This window comes from Hippopotamus amphibius, chromosome 7 (genome assembly GCF_030028045.1).
Source record: "Hippopotamus amphibius kiboko isolate mHipAmp2 chromosome 7, mHipAmp2.hap2, whole genome shotgun sequence".
Classification (NCBI taxonomy): domain Eukaryota; kingdom Metazoa; phylum Chordata; class Mammalia; order Artiodactyla; family Hippopotamidae; genus Hippopotamus; species Hippopotamus amphibius.
In genome coordinates this window covers 19,644,880-19,661,565 of record NC_080192.1, presented here as the reverse complement: position 1 = coordinate 19,661,565, position 16,686 = coordinate 19,644,880, and the positions used below count along the sequence as shown (strand labels likewise).

Genomic DNA, 16,686 nt, shown 5'->3' with positions numbered 1-16,686 from the left:
GAAGAGGACAGTGACCTAAGAATCTTATCCTCAACCGAGATATCATTTATCAGCCAAATTAAAGGAAAGATTTGTGAGGATGTGCAAAAATTTAAAGAATGTCATCATCATACCTCATGTGAAGCGTTTACCTTTCCAAAGACTAATAATTGAACAGACGAACTGGAGCAGAGATCTTTCTAGGGAAAGATGCTAGTGAGTGCTAAAACTTGGAGTGTGTTTGTGTAGTTAAAATGATAAGGATGGACTGGGAATATGTGAGCTAATATGGAAGGCTTACACTAAGGGAGATTCTGATACTGTTTTAGAATCAAAACTGCTAAACTTTGTAGTTTGTTGAGTAAGTAGCAGGCATTATCACTTTTAAAAAAGGATAGAAAAATAGTCTGATTTGAGTACAGGGAGAGTAAAGGTAACTATTACTGGAATGGAAAAAATATAGTACATCTTTCAAATTAATAACAGGATAAAAATATGAGTAGCAACCTGTCAAATCAGTAAAGATACAAATCAGTAAAATTAATAGTGTACCACAGCAAACCATAATGTGGTTTTTTAACTTGCCTCAGAAAGCTTTATGCTATATTATCTAGAGTCCTTATCTAACTTTTAGGTCTAGGAACCGCTTTACACTAAAAATTCTTTAGGGCTAGAAGGAGGTTTTGTTCATGTGGATTATATCTATTGATATTTACCATATTAAAAATTAAAATTGAGAAATGTTTAAAATGTTTATCAGTTATTAAAATATTGATAAGGAACCTATTACATTTTAATATAAAATAACATTGTGTTATGAAGAATAACTTTATTTCCCAAAAATAAAAAAATTGTGAGAATAGTGACATTGTTTTACATTTTTACAAATATCTTTAATATCATGTGTGATAGAAAGTACCTGGATTCTCATGTCTTCTTCTGTTTGATAAGTTAGTTTGACTGAAGTATATCAAGAAAATTTGGATTCATATTGATACATAGTTGGAAAAGGAGGACTTCCCAGATCCCCTGAATGGGTCTTAAGGACCTCAGAAATACTTGGACCATACTTTGACACCTACTGAACTGATCTAGAATAATGTACTTTGCATGTGATTAAATATGAAAACGATTTTTAACCAGAAGGTAATATTGTCCCAGTTTTAAAAATAATATTGTGTTTATGGAAAAATAAATCTTTGTTTTCAGCATCTCTTCTGAAAACATAAGAACCACAAGTGTGAGGACTACCTTTATTTAAAATTTGTTAAATAGTAAATTCTTATTTTGGTGATCTTGAATTTTGAGATTGAAAAATTGTATATGTTATAAACAACAAAATCCTAGGCTTTCTAGTTTTTTTCTTTTCATCTCTTGATTAACTCTTTATGAGTGTCAGCTTATTATATCAGTAGAATTGTGGCAAATACTATTTCTTTTTAAGAAGTATATATTAGTGAGTTACTTTAGTTATAATTTTGTAGTATCTCACTGGGCTTTGTTAATTCAGTTTGTACCTTTCCTTCAGATTTACTTATCAGAAAGTGTGTGTGTGTGTATGTATGCGCGCATGCACGCGCACACGTGCATGTGCTTGTACATACCAATATAATCTTAAATCCCTTAGAATAAATGAAATAATATGGAGATATTCAGTAGTGTGGCAGGCTGAAAGCAAGTATCTCTTTGTAAATTATTTTTTCATGGAAACTCTTGTTTGAAATATTGTGCTGCTTAGGAAAATAGATTTACTTATATATATTCCAAAATGAAGCATTTATTATGGGCATTAAGTAAGACTTTCTTCCAAACAAATGAAAGGCTCAGATAAAATTTCCAAGATCATCTTTTAACTCGGAACTTGTAAAACTCTTTGAGTAGAGCGCCATTGGAAACATTGTTAGGAAGTTTAATTCCATGTATATTGTGGACTGCCAACAAAGGTCAGGTAATGTGCCGTACACTGGAACACATCAGAGATACTAAGTAGAGCTGGGTGTGAAATATTTTTTACAGTTGGCTTAGCATTTGGTTAGTAACATCCTGTATTTGTTACAGAGTCAACTACGGGATTTTCTGTGTGGCAGACAGTATGCAGTAGACGATGAAACTGATTTTTCTGAACCAACATCACCAATGAGTAAACACAACCAAGATAATGAAAAGGTATGGGTAAATTGTGATTAAATTAAAACAGAATATGATCCTCTTCAAATCACTATGAATTTGATCATACGTTACAGTTACTTTTTTTTTTTTTTTACTTTTTAAAAGTTTTTAATTTATTTAAATAAAAAATATTTGAGGACAGGAGGAGAGTAGTACATTGGAGACTGGCAAGAGCATGATAATAATCAGTTTATGGTTTTGGGCCATGGTAACAGGCACAGTGCAAAAATAGGTATCATTCTAAGTGTCAGAAATGTAGTTGAAGGTACAGGTTGCCAGAGCTCTTTGAATTTTTGCATTTGGTATACTTCACAGTTTGCATCTTAAATGGTTGATTTTTAGGAGAATATGTATTATTGAAAAATCTATTCTGTACTCTTTGCAGTAGAATAGCTGATGCATCGTGAGTTCTGATAACAGGATTTGTTGTGCAAACAAACCACAGAAAAGTAGTACAGATTGGTCTAATATAATTTACCTTCAGCTGAACACTATTACTAATTACATGTAGTAATTCCTCACTAACTAGGGGAATTGTGTTTGTGAAAGTTTCTTAGTAAAATTACCATTGACAAGATGAAAGGTTAAGAGTATTGGAAAGAGCATATCTAAAAATGTTACGGAAAAGGTCTAGGACATGCCTACTTCCAAATCAAATGCTCCAATAAGTTAACGCATTTGGTGAATCACTTTCTTCGTTTTCAGGAAACATTGCTAAGGCAGATTCTCCCGTAAGTCCCATGCTATACAGATCGCACTTTTTTTTTTTTTGGCTGCGCAGTGAGGCTTGTGGGATTTTAGTTCCCCAACCAGCGATTGAACCAGGGCCCTTGGCAGCGAAAGCACAGCGTTCTAACCACTGGACAACCAGAAAATTCCCCTGATTGCACTTTTAAAAATATATTTTATCACTACCCTCAAATAAATACCCATATACCTACTTCTTAGACTTAATAAGGTGCTTTATAGCTGCATCTAATGTTTTTTTCTGTGCTATTTGAAAGTTAAATTGCTGACATCATGGCACTTAATCCCTAAAATTCTTCAGCATATCACTTCCTGAAAATAAGGGCAGAACCACAATACCATTATCATATATAAGAGAACTGAAGTATTCCCTAATATCATTCATTTACTATTTTCCCTATTCAGATTTCTCCATTTGTCCCTGTAATGGGTTTTATGTCTCTTTAGACTCTTCTAAAATTCCCTTCAGTTTTTTTTTTCTCCTTATTATTTATCTGTTGAGGTGCTACTGGCATTATTTAACTTGTTCCTCTATTTCCAGTAAACTGGAAACATCTAAAAGCTTGCTTAGATTGAGCAATCTAATCTATGAAATAGTTCATAACTGATGCTAAGTATTTCATTTTGTATCACACCAGGAGATACAAACTCAAGTTGTCCTGAGTTTGTGAGGTCTTTCCAATATAAAGATGTAGTTTTTCATTTGCTGTCAAAAAAGATCTAGTGATACTCTGACACTGTAAATATTCTGTTTCCCAATAGCCTTTCACTGAATGGTTTTGAGCATGCATTGATGATCCTTGTCTGAATCAATTATTTAGTTTACAGAATGGTTAGTTTCCAACTCTATCATGTCATTACACTAATTTGCTGCCATTTCTGAGTAAAAAAAGAGCTATATCTTATTAACCGGGATGAAGTATAGTTCCCTAAAAATGGCAGGGTCAACTACTTAATTTTCCCTTTAATTGTCAGTTTAGGAGTTAGTATAATAGTTACTTATAGGAAGCAAATTACATTTTTTTCTATTTATCTTTCTCTTTTTGTGTGTGTTTATATTATTATGGACTCGAATTTTTATTTATTCAGAGTTTTAAAATCAATTAGTCATTAATCTTTGATGCCAAAATGTAGGTGTCTCCTTCAAGCTAGCTTCTGTATCTTTTTTATATGCCTTATTAAACTTTTGAGCACTTCCCTCTTTTCTGGTACAGGAAAGTATACCAAGCCCACCTTTGAGTGTTTCCTACTTAGGCATGGTTTCTTTTAGTGATTGTAACTATTTTCTGTTGCTTTACATTAATTTTTTTGCTTACATTCTCCTTGTTTGTTTCTCTTACCTTGACAAAATGTTTACCAAATTTCTTGGTCTTCTCTCAGTGATACTTAAGAAGTACATTCTTTTTTTTTTTTTTAGGAGTATATTCTTATAGGCTACAGGGAGGAAATAATAATTGTTATTGTGCCTTTTATTTAAGAGAAATGAACTAATTTGTACATTTAAAATGACCAGCAATTAGGACCTGTTCATTCCAATGGAAAATCCTTATAAGGAGCCTCTTAAAAAATGTATCTTGTGTGGAACGTGGGTAGATTGTAAGAATGTACAGCTTTTATCCCAGTTTATTTCTCCATTTACTAGATCAGTTTATGGAAGGGACATAATAGGTTTTTGTGGGAAGAAACAGAAAGAAATTACAAAAGCAATTTAAGAGAGCTCAAATAATGGGGTTTATGCCAGTTGCATATTGATATAAGGATCCTGCATATCTCAAAGATCCTAATATTTGTAACATCAAATACCGGGAGTAAATTCTATAAAGTTATCATCAGTAAACTTATTTTACAATAAAAAAATTAGAATTATAGTATGTAGAAACTGAAGGGTCTTCATTGTAAGCAAGTAGTTTTCTTTTTTCTTTTTTTTAAGAACTTTTATTGAGATACAGTTAACATACAATAAACTGCATATATTTAGAGTGTAATTTGGTATCCCAATCTCCCAATTCATTCCCCCCCCCCCAATCCTCCCCGCTTTTCCCACTTGGTGTTCATATGTTTGCTCTCTACATCTGTGTCTCTATTTCCGCCTTGCAAACTGGTTGATTTGTACCATTTTTCTGTAGTCTGCGTATAGTAAGCATGTAGTTTTCTCATTTGAAAAAAAACAATGATAGGGACCTCCCTGATGGCGCAGTGCTTAAGAATCTACCTGCCAATGCGGGGGACACGGGTTCAATCCCTGGTCTGGGAAGATCCCACATGCCATGGAGTAGCTAAGCCCGTGAGCCACAACTGGTGAGCCCACGTGCCACAGCTACTGAAGCCCAGAACCTAGAGCCCGTGCTTCACAAGAGAAGCCTCTGCAATGAGAAGGCTGAGCACTGCAGCAAAGAGTAGCCCCTGCTCGCCACAGCTAGAGAAAGCCTGTGCACAGCAACGAAGACCCAATGCAGCCAATAAATTAATTAATTAATTAATTTTAAAAAAGTGTTGCTTTGAAAAAAAAATGATAGTTTCTTGGTGTTAATCCTCTACTTTTTATCTTTTGCCTTCTTGGGTTACATTTTCTAAGAGAATTTTATCTATCAGTTAGCTGATGGATTAGATTTTATGAGGACTATTAAAGTAGCAGCCATTCTCTCAACCATTTTTCTGTTACTTGCAGACTTCTAATTTTTCTTTTGCAAAGTATTTTTGGAAGGCAATATATTTCTATTAAAATTCTGAAGTGACTTTATGGCCTACAGTCTTGAAAAGATATATTTTGATCATCAAATGTGCTTTCTAATCACATCAGTTCCTCAAGTAGATGAATGGAATAAACTAGAGAACCAATATTTTTGTTTCCTTATTTTATTTTACTTCATTTTATTTTTCCCTGAGGTACTAAACTATTGCTTTAGAAATCCTGAAGTAATGAAGGGGAAAATAGAATAAAGGCCCCCAAAGAAAATAATCAGTTAAATAAAAAATTCTACGAGTATATTAGGTGTAGTCAAATTTTTTTTTTATTATTTGTAAGAACTTATGTGTTGGGACTTCCCCTGGTGGCACAGTGGTTGAGAATCCACCTGCCAGTGCAGGGGACATGGCTTTGATCCCTGGTTTGGGAAGATTCCACATGCCTTAGAGCTACTAAGCCTGTGTGCCACAACTACTGAGCCCACACACTGCAACTACTGAAGGCCATACGCTTAGAGAAGAGAAGCTACTGTGCTGAGAAGCTCACACACCACAGCGAAGAGTAGCCCCCACTCGCTACAGCTAGAGAGAGCCCGTGTGCAGCAGTGAAGACCCAATGCAGCCAAATAAATAAATAAAAATAATAAAATTAAAAAAAAAAGAAATTATGTGTCAACAAAGATAAAAAAATTGTATAAATTTTAATCTCAATTTAGAAAAATTGACTTTGTTCAAATTGAGATTGAATATATGCATTTCAGTAATAGTTAAGAGTTAGGCAGAGAAACTCAAAGTTGTCAGAAAGCTTAAATAAAATTGTTGAGCTTCTAAACATTGCAAATATTTTGTGGTATGGATAGAATCAGTTTATTAAACAAATAAATGGAACGGTATCTTTATTTTTGGTATCTTGGTAAAATCTTCAATATTGTGGATTTTTTCAATTTAGGCCCTTGCTTCTGGATATCATAACTGTATTTATGTGGACTTTTCCAGAGGGCCTCTTTAAAACCCACTTGCAAATACAAGAGCAGAGAAACCAAAACTGCCATGTTATCTGACCATAATGATAGGGATAGATTTCCAATTGCAGCCATGAGTTAAAAGAAACACTCTAACTCTGAGGACTCCAAGATGTTTTTCCCTGATGTTTGCCTAAAATTACAGATCAGAAGGACAGAATTTGCTAGCCTTGAAGAACAAGTTGTAGATGTGGGAGTTGAAGCCCTGGTTTTGTACCCAATAAGGATCAGACATATACCTATTGGTAGACTCTCATTTTTGGACACACAGTGAAACAGAGATTGCATGAAATTAAATGTAGGAAGAGTAAAAAAATTTCTGATTACAAAAATTTCTGAATGTCTCTTTTCTTTGCTTTGATTTTTGGGAAATTGTGTTACCCTTCCTGTATGTTTTAGACAGACTGTTGCACTGTGAGGTTAAAATGGAAACTTTGTATTATAGTTTCACATGAAGTATTATGATTTACTGTGAAAGTAAAGATAAAAGGACTTTTGAAATAAAGCAGGAAACTATGTTATACCTTATAAAATTTTAGGACAGATCTTAAAGATGATTTTAATTTAGTTGTACCTTAGTACTTTTATTTTTAAGGCAGTGTAATAAAAATATATGAGCACTTATTTGATCCCAACTTATCCCGGTAAGTTTTTATCAATAGTTTCAATTTTGAAATATCTTAAAGGGCCAAATACATGTATTAATTTTTCTTTCATTTATCATTGAACAAAAACTGATTGAGAACCTATTAATAAAAATGGATTGATAACCTGCTGTAATGCCAGTCATTCTTTAGGCCCTAAGGATACATCATTTGCTTTCAGGGGACTCATAATGTAGTAGAAAGATTAAGAAAATAAAGTATCAGAAAGTATTAACATTGATGCAGAGAATTATAATTGGCTGATATGCAGAGTGATATGCAGGGTGATAAGAAAGGGAATATGGGAATTGCTACTTTATACTGGAAAATCAGGAGCCTCTCTGCAAAGGTAACATTTAGTGTCTTTAATATTTAAGAAAAAGTTTCATAGGGTTCATATCAAGCTTTTTGTTTTAATCAGTTTTGCTTAGATTATATATTGAGTCCATATTTAAGGTAAACTTTTCCTGTCCTTTGAGTTTTTTGAAATTGACCCTGACTGCCTCCCGTGTTTCAAGAATTGTTTTTAACGTGAAACTTAAATAATCCAAAAGCATGTTGTCTTTAAAAGTGGTTTTAAGGTATATATGAACTTGAGACTTCCTTAATAATTGTCTAAGAGACTTCCTATTGATTTGTAAGTTTTTATTTCTACCTTTAACTCTCTTTTATGCTTCTTAACTTAAATGTGATTAGACAGAATATGAAGAAATCTTAATTTTAATAAGGAAAATATTTTCTTAGAGTTTACAAGTGATAAATTATTGGGTCTTTAGCTAAGTTTTCAGTCATTGAATGATTTATGAATTTCTTAAGTTTTGAGCATAAGTTGAGTTCAGCATTTGTGAGTCCATTTTCCCAAGGTAATAGGCAGGGAGAGGATTTCAAGTGAACATTCTGGGAGCAACATCTAAGAATTAAAAACAAACAGGGTTCCAGAGCAGGGTGAAAGTAGTTGAGAGGGTGAGAATAAGAAGAGAATTTCATACAAACAATTTAATTTTGATGAAATCCATTTTATCAGTTTTTTTCTGTTATGGATTACACTTTTGGTGTCATATCTAATAACTTCCTAATTCCAAGTCATGAAGATATTCTCCTGTGTTTTCTTCTGAAAGTTTTATAATTTTATACTGTACATTTAGGTCTGTGATCTACTTTGAGTTAATTTTTATAAAAGGTGTGAGGTTTAGGTGAGGTTCATTTGCTTTGCATACGGATGACCAATTGCTCCCACACCAATTATTGAAAAGATTGTCCTTTCTTTATTGTTTCTTTTGTACCTGTATCAAAAATCAGATGGCAATATATGTGTTGGGTCTCTTTCTGGACTCTATTCGGTTTCATTGATCTGAGTGTCTATCTCTTTGTAAATACTATGCTATCTTTTTTTTTTTTTACAACTTTTGTTTACTTATTAAAAGGAAATGCTTATAATCTCAAGGCTGAGAAGGCTTTGTAAGACCCAGAAAGCCAAAAAAAAAAAAAAAAAAAAAAATTAGGGGAAAGATTAATGAATTTGATCATTACAAAATGTAAAATGTCTTGACCTATTCTACTAACAGTGGTAAAAGATAAGCAACAGACTGAGAGAAGATCTTTGCCACTGCATAATATATGAGAGTTAAAATCTAGAATATAAAAAGAACTACTATTAATAATAAAAAAGCAAACAAATTACACAATAGAAAGACATGCAAAAGAAAGAGCAGTCAACAGGAAAAGAAATAAGAGATGGCCAACACATTTTTTTTGTTTTTTGTTTTTTTGTTTTTTTTAAAATAAATTTATGTATTTATTTATTTATTTATTTATTGGCTGTGTTGTGTCTTCATTGCTGTGCAAGGGCTTTCTCTAGTTGTGGTGAGCAGGGGCTACTCTTTGTTGCGGTGTGCGGGCTTCTCATTGTGGTGGCTTCTCTTGTGGAGCATGGGCTCTAGGCACACGGGCTTCAGTAGTTGTGGCATGTGGGCTCAATAGTTGTGGCTCTTGGGCTCTAGAGCACAGGCTTAGTAGTTGTGGAGCATGGGTTTAGTTGTTCTGTGGCATGTGGGATCTTCCCGGCCCAGGAATGCAACCCATGCCCCCTGCATTGACAGGCGGATTCTAAACCACTGTGCCACCAGGGAAGCCCAGCCAACACATTTTTAAAAAGATGCCTAGTCTTCCAGGTAATCAGAAGAATAGGTAAAGATTTTAAAGTTTTATAACATTAAATATTGGCCAGGATATAGGAAAATGGGAACTCTCCTACACTGGTGGTGGTGGTATAAATAGGTACAAGTGAAGGACACTTGGTAGTATGTATTAAAATAATTAAAAAAAAAATACATTCTCTATAATCCCAGCAGTACTATAAAAACACTCAACATGTATACAGAGAGATCAGTATCAGAATATACATGCAGTAATGTTCATAATGAAAATTGGGAGGAATCTAAATGACCCTCATTAGGAGAGTGACTACACTGTAATATTTTTATATTAGAATGCTATATATTAAGTGTTTATGAGAAGACAGATTCAGTCTCTCTTAATGGGCCTGAAAACTTTCTGACACTCATTATATCAGTAATATTTTTTCCTTTTTTCACAGAAGAAAGGTGGAATTAAATTGTAACATTGACAGCTTACAATAAGATTTGTGTGCTGTTTTCCAAGAAAATAGATACTCCTGTGAGAAATCTTTGTTCATAAAAACATATTTTTCTGTTGTTCAATGTATCTATTAGAAAATAAGAGGGCAGCACCACTTAGTGCCTCAAAGGAAATAAAAAAATTAAGACTGAATATCACCTGGGTTCCAAATTTCTGGCATGGGAAGGAAATCAATACTATGCTATTTTGACTGTTGTAATTGTAAAGTAATTTTTAAGATCATTTCTCAGCATATTTAATATGTTGTTTCAGTGTCTTCTGGTTTACATACTTTTTTTTTAGACCTTTTATTGAGATACAATAAACAGCATATATTTAGAGTGTACAATTTGGTATCCCAAGCTCCCAGTTCATTCCCCCCCAACCCTCCCCGCTTTCCCTACTTGGTGTCCATATGTTTGTTCTCTAGATCTGTGTCTCTATTTCTGCCTTGCATTTCCTCTTTCATAGTTGTTAGCATTTGCCTTATGTATTGAGGTGCTCCTATATTGGGTGCATATATAGTTATAATTGTTATCTCCTCTTCTTGGATGGATCCCTTGATCTTTATGTAATGTCCTTTCTTGTCTCTTGTAAACATTTTTTATTTTAAAGTCTATTTTATCTGATATGAGTATCACTACTCCAGCTTTCTTTTGATTTCCATTTGTATGGAATATCTTTTTCCATCCCCTCACTTTCTGTCTGTATGTGTCCCTAGGTCTGAAGTGGGTCTCTTGTAGACAGCATATATATGGGTCTTGTTTTTGTATCCATTCAGCCAGTCTGTGTCTTTTGGTTGGTGCATTTAGTCCATTTATATTCAAGGTCATTATCAATATGTATGTTCCTAGTACCATTTTCTTAATTGTTTTCTTTTTGTTTCTGTGGGTCCTTTTCTTTTATGTTTCCCACTTAGAGAAGTTCCTTTAGCATTTGTTGTAGTGCTGGTTTGGTGGTGCTGAATTCTCTTAGCTATTGCTTGTCTGTAAAGCTTTTGATTTCTCCATTGAATCTGAATGAGATCCTTGCTGGGTAGAGTATTCTTGGTTGTAGGTTCTTCCCTTTCATCACTTTAAATATATCATGCCACTCCCTTCTGACTTGCAGAGTTTCTGCTGAGAAATCAGCCATTACCCTTATGGGAGTTTCCTTGTATGTTATTTGTCGTTTTTCCCTTGTTGCTTTTAATAACTTTTCTCTGTCTTTAATTTTTGTCAGTTTGACTACTATATGTCTTGGTGTGTTTCTCCTTGGGTTTATCCTGCCTGGGACTCTCTGAGCTTCCTGGACTTGGGTAGCTCTTTCCTTTTCCATGTTAGGGGAGTTTTCAACTATAATCTCTTCCAGTATTTTCTTGGGTCCTTTCTCTCTCTCTTCTCCTTCTGGGACACCTATAATGCAGATGTTGGTGTGTTTAACATTGTCCCAGAGGTCTCTTAGGCTGTCTTCAGTTCTTTTCATTCTTTTTTCTTTATTCTTTTCTGCATCAGTGATTATCACCATTCTATCTTCCAGCTCACTTACTCGCCCTTCTGCCTCAGTTACTTGCTATTGGTTCCTTCTAGTGTATTTTTCATTTCACTTATTGTGTTGCATATCTCTGTTTGTTTGTTCTTTAATTCTTCTAGGTCTTTGGTAAACTTTTCGATCTTTGCATCCAGTCTTTTTTCAAAGTCCTGGATCATCTTCACCATCATTATTCTGAATTCTTTTTCTGGAAGGGTGCCTATCTCCTCTTCATTTAGTTGTTTTTCTGGTGTTTTATCCTGTTCCTTCATCTGGTACAAAGTCCTCTGCTTTTTCATTTTCTCTATCTTTCTGTGGCTGTGATTTTCAGTTCCACAAGATGAAATACTACTTGATACTGCTGTCTGCCCTCTTGTGCACATACTTACTTCTTGATGATCTATTAACCTTATTAGTGTTCCTGTGTATATAATATGCAGTTTTGCTCCAGCTGCTCTTAAGATTTTTCATCTTAGGATGTCAGAATTTGATTATAAGTGTATAGGAATGATTATCTTTATGTTTTCCTACTTAAGTACCTTCTTGGATCTATAAACTGATGTTTCCTACCAAATTTGGGATACTTTGGGCCATAATTTCAGCAAATATTTTTTCTGTTTTTTCTCACGCCTCTGCAGGGATTTCAATTACATGTATGTTGGACTTGTTTAAATTGACCCACAGATCTCTTTTCTTCTTCTTTCTTTCTTTTTTTTTTTCTTCCCTCTTTTGTGTTTCAGATTTGGTAGTTTCTATTCATGTATGTTCACTGATAGTTTCTTTCACTTTCTCCAAGTTACTGTTCATCACACCTAGCAAATTTTGTTTCAATTATTGTACTTTTTATCTCTAGAATTTTCTTTCTTTATTGTGTCCACTTTTCTGTTGTCATTTCCTCTGTTAAGTCACTGATAACATATTTTCCTTTAATTCGTTGAACATATTTTAACTCCTTTACTGTATTTATAGAAGCTGCTTTGATGTTCTGTCTGCTAAATCTAACACATAGGTCTGCTTGGTGACATTTTCTATTGACTGCTATTTATCATGAGAAGGGGTCATAGTTTCCTTTTTCTTTGACCGTCTAGTAATTTTTGGATGAAACCTAGACATTTAAGGTAATATTTTATAGCAACTCCAGTTTTTTCTTATGTTCTTCTGAGGAACATTGTTGTTTTTGTTTGTTTGTTTGCTTGTGTTTTTTTTTTCTCCTAGTAGGCAGGTAACTTGCCTAGATTCCAACTTCATATTTTGTCTCCTTGATGGTATGCTGGTTTTTGGATATCTGTTCTTATAGTTTCCCTTTGCTGGTTTTTTAGCTTGGCTTTTGTAACCCTTCCCTCTGCCTGCCAAATTTGACAGTCAGCCAAGCATTTGGGGGAGATATGGAGCTTATTCTTTCTGTGGATTACTTTTTCCTAGGGATTTTCCTGAATTTTCCAGTTGTTCTGACAGGTTTTGGCTTTGTATACTTAACATTTGAAGCTTGTCCAGCTTCAGCTTTCTGCCACTTAAGGTGTACACATTTGTGGAGTGCACTCAGTTTAGCAAAGCTTCAAACTCATAGCTCTGGTTCTTTATAGCTCAATATTTCTAGCATATATTTCTTTCTGTTTTCTGTCTGTGTTTTTGATGGACCCCCTGGAATCTTCCCCATGCTTGCGTAGTTTCACTGTCAGCTAGGGATTTTGGCTACTTATGATCTCAGTCGTTTCCAGGATTTCCTCCTTTAAATTTCTGGCTGTTTTCCCAGCTCTGAATTCTAATCTCTGGTGCCTTTAGTCACTTCTACTTTCCACAGTCATAGTCATGAAACGTGGGCCAATAAACCACAAACTTAATTCATACCCTTCTTATTGCAGTTCTTTTAAAACTAAATGTTCTTCCAGCCTCTGGGTTTTTTTTTTGGGGGGGTGGGTACTTTCCAGCATCTTTAACTAGTATTTAAAATTTTTTATTTAATATTTAATGTTTTTTTTTAAGGGGTTCACATGATCAGTCACATCTCCCCCGTTACCGGAAGTTGTAGGGCCTTGAATAACCACAAACTTGCGATTCTTACCCTTGTTGCAGTTCTTCTAACATTATATTCTCCTCCAGCTTGTGTCTGCTTTTTGGTTGCTTTCCAGTATCTTTACATAGTTATGTTTTAAAAATTTTACCTAATGTTTTGTGGTTGTTACCTGTAGGATTTCACAGTGTCACTTCTGTAGTAGTTGAAGTTGCAAGGCCTTGAAAAGATATAGTTAGCTAATTTTAGGAAAAAGATCATTGAATATCCTGGTTTATCATTTGATGGTGAAGGACAAGTGCTGTATATATGAAAGAAATGATGGCCATATCAAGTTCTCCCAAATATTTATCTTGTGTTTGAACAGTCTATAGCTCTGTTTTAGGCCAGTTAATGTCAACATCCACTATTTGCTATCATTTGCTAACATTTGGTTGAATCTCTTTATTTTAATACTTAGTTGGTTATTTGGTATTTTGAAAGTCAGTATGTAGTAATTCTTCAGAAATTTAACAATTTAACTTCAGCCCTTATATCGTGCCCTGTGAAGAGATACAAGTATAGGACCAGATACTGCCAGTTGGCCCATGTCCTATGCTTCAGGGGGCGTCATCATTGGTTATTATTTAGTGGCAAATGTATGTAGGGGAATGAGATCAGGTCTCATCAAAAATGCAGTGTGTTTTATATCATTTTCTAAAAGACATTTTCCAACAATTATGATAGTTATTTACTTATAGATTCTCACTGGTGTCAAGTTGGTTTCATGAGCAAGGATATGTTCATTGTTCAACTCAAACTTAAAAAAAAAGAAAGAAATAATGCCATTTGGATGGAACTAGAGATTATCATACTAAGTGAAGTAAGTCAGAAACAGAAAGACAAATAATATGATATCACTTATATGTGGAATCTAAAATATGGCACAAGTGAATTTATCTACGAAACAGAGACAGACTCATAGACATAGAGAACAGACTTGTGGTTGCCAAGGGGGTTGGTGGGAGGGAGAGGGATGGACTGGGAGTTTGGGGTTGGTAGATGCAAACTATTACATTTAGAATGGATAAGCAACAAGGTCCTAATGTATAGCACAGGGAACTATATCCAATATCTTGTGATAAACCATAATGGAAAACAATATAAAAAATGTATATGTATGTATAACTGAATCACTTTGTTATGCAGCAGAGATTGGCACAAGATTGTAAATCAACTATACTTCAATTACAATAAATAAAAAGAGATTATTTATGAATTTAGAAATCTTCAATAAAGAAAATATTTTATTGTACAGGTGCAGTTACTAGCAAAGAAAATTATCTACTCATATTTAAACCTGCTGGTGAATTCAAAGAATGACTTGGCTCTGTCTCAAATTCTCAATATTCCTGACAGAGGACTTGGAAGAGAAGCCTTCACTGATTTGAGACATGCTGCTCGAGAGAAACAGATGTCTATCTTTTTGGTATGGACATGTTACATTTTCCGTGTTTATTTTAAAGACTCTGAACAGTGGATTCATGTACCTTAAATAGAGTTTTTGTAACTATGATAGAACAACTTTTAAATTGTGAATATGTGTTCGATGTCATGTATTTGAAAATCTATGGTAGTTTTGTTTTTTACTGTATCCTTCAAAGTTAATAAGGGAGAATTTCTCTAAAGCAGTGTTTCCCTACAGGTGTTCTGTAGAGTGCTAGCGCTGTTAAATTCTCCTTTAATAAATTTTTTCCAGAAGCAAAAGTTCCTGTTCAGTTCTCTTTGAATAAATGTTTCCAAGGGCAAAAGGTTGGAAATCTTGTATGCTCTTATTGGATATACATAATGCATGTTTGTATAACAGAAGCTCTGGGAAGTCCTGCCATAAAGAAATCTGCTTAAGTTAACCTTGTTATTTAACCTGTTGTTTCCTGAATTATTTAACCATGGAACTTTGCTCAAATTATTTAAATTTCATAGATTTTTTTTTTTCTTTCTTAGGATATACTTTGGAAAATACAGGTTTAGAACATTTTGTCTTTGATGGAGATGGCCTAATATATAGCCATCATATTATTATATATGTATTTTTATCACTGTAAAGGCAAGACCTTTTGAACTACACGTGATCAAATAATCCTAAAGTGTGAAAGCTAGATGGGGCTTAGTGATTATCTAATCTAAATCTTTATTTTACAAATAAAGAAGCTAAGTCTTGGAAGAGTTGAATTAATTGCTCAATCTTGAGTAAATCAACATAGTTGACACGGAAAAATCCCTTTGTTCCACATAGCAATTCCAGTAGCCAGTATTCAATCTATTAGAGAATATATTTATTCTTTACATAATATCACTGTCTAATTCTTTATAGACAGTGATATACTTTTTTTTTTTTTTTCTTTCTTTCTGGCTGCACTGCACGCTTGCGGGATTTTAGTTTCTTGACCAGGGATTGAACCTGAACCCCCTGCAGTGGAAGTGAAGAGTCCTAACCACTGGACCGCCAGGGAAGTCCAAACAATGATATACCCTTTTGAGCATATTCTTATGGTGTTAATTTGTCTCTAACTTGGCTCCTCAGTCTTGGTCTCCACCTGTATTGCCATTACCCTTGGTAGGCATGAATTCTCCATGACACCTGTTTGATTATTTGTGTCGGAATGAAAATATGGCATGAGTTATAAAAAATGCTTCCCTTTACCTGTGTACCTAGAAATATGTAAATGTGCCCAGCTTCTTAAAATAAGGTGTAGTTTTAACTTACTAAATCATTAAACATAACCAAATTATTTGTTTTAATTCATAGGTGGCCACATCATTTATTAGAACAATAGAGCTTGGAGGGAAAGGATATGCACCATCACCATCTGATCCTTTAAGGACACATATAAAAGGATTGTCTAATTTTATTAATTTCATTGACAAATTAGATGAAATTCTTGGAGAAATACCAAATCCAAGGTATGACGTATGTTATCACAAATGTATGTTATCAGTCTGTCTTTGAAACTTCACAGAATCAGAGGTAGATTAAAAAAATAAGAGCTATTGAAGTGACCAGCCATCAGACCAAACTAGGAAGAAGAAACAAAATATCTAGATGAGGGAGGGATAAATTAGAAGTTTGGAATTAGCAGATACACTACTATATATAAAGTAAGTAAACAACAAGGTCCTACTGTATAGCAACAGGAAAGTATATTCAATATCCTATGATAAACTATAATGGAAAATAATCACTTTACTGTATACCAGAAACTAACACAACATTGTTAATCAACTATACTTTAATTAATAAAAA

At 33.9% G+C, this 16,686-nt stretch overlaps 1 protein-coding gene across 3 annotated transcripts in view; it reads left to right on the top strand.

Annotated features, from left to right (window-relative positions):
- PARPBP (PARP1 binding protein) overlaps positions 1–16,686 on the top strand; it is a 67,304-nt gene that overhangs the window by 20,959 nt on the left and 29,659 nt on the right. For all 3 annotated transcript variants that reach the window (XM_057742676.1, XM_057742677.1, XM_057742678.1), the window contains exons 4-6: positions 2,038–2,145; positions 14,701–14,871; positions 16,192–16,346. In XM_057742676.1, the coding sequence (XP_057598659.1) occupies positions 2,038–2,145; positions 14,701–14,871; positions 16,192–16,346 (434 nt within the window). The remainder of the gene's footprint in view (positions 1–2,037; positions 2,146–14,700; positions 14,872–16,191; positions 16,347–16,686) is intronic.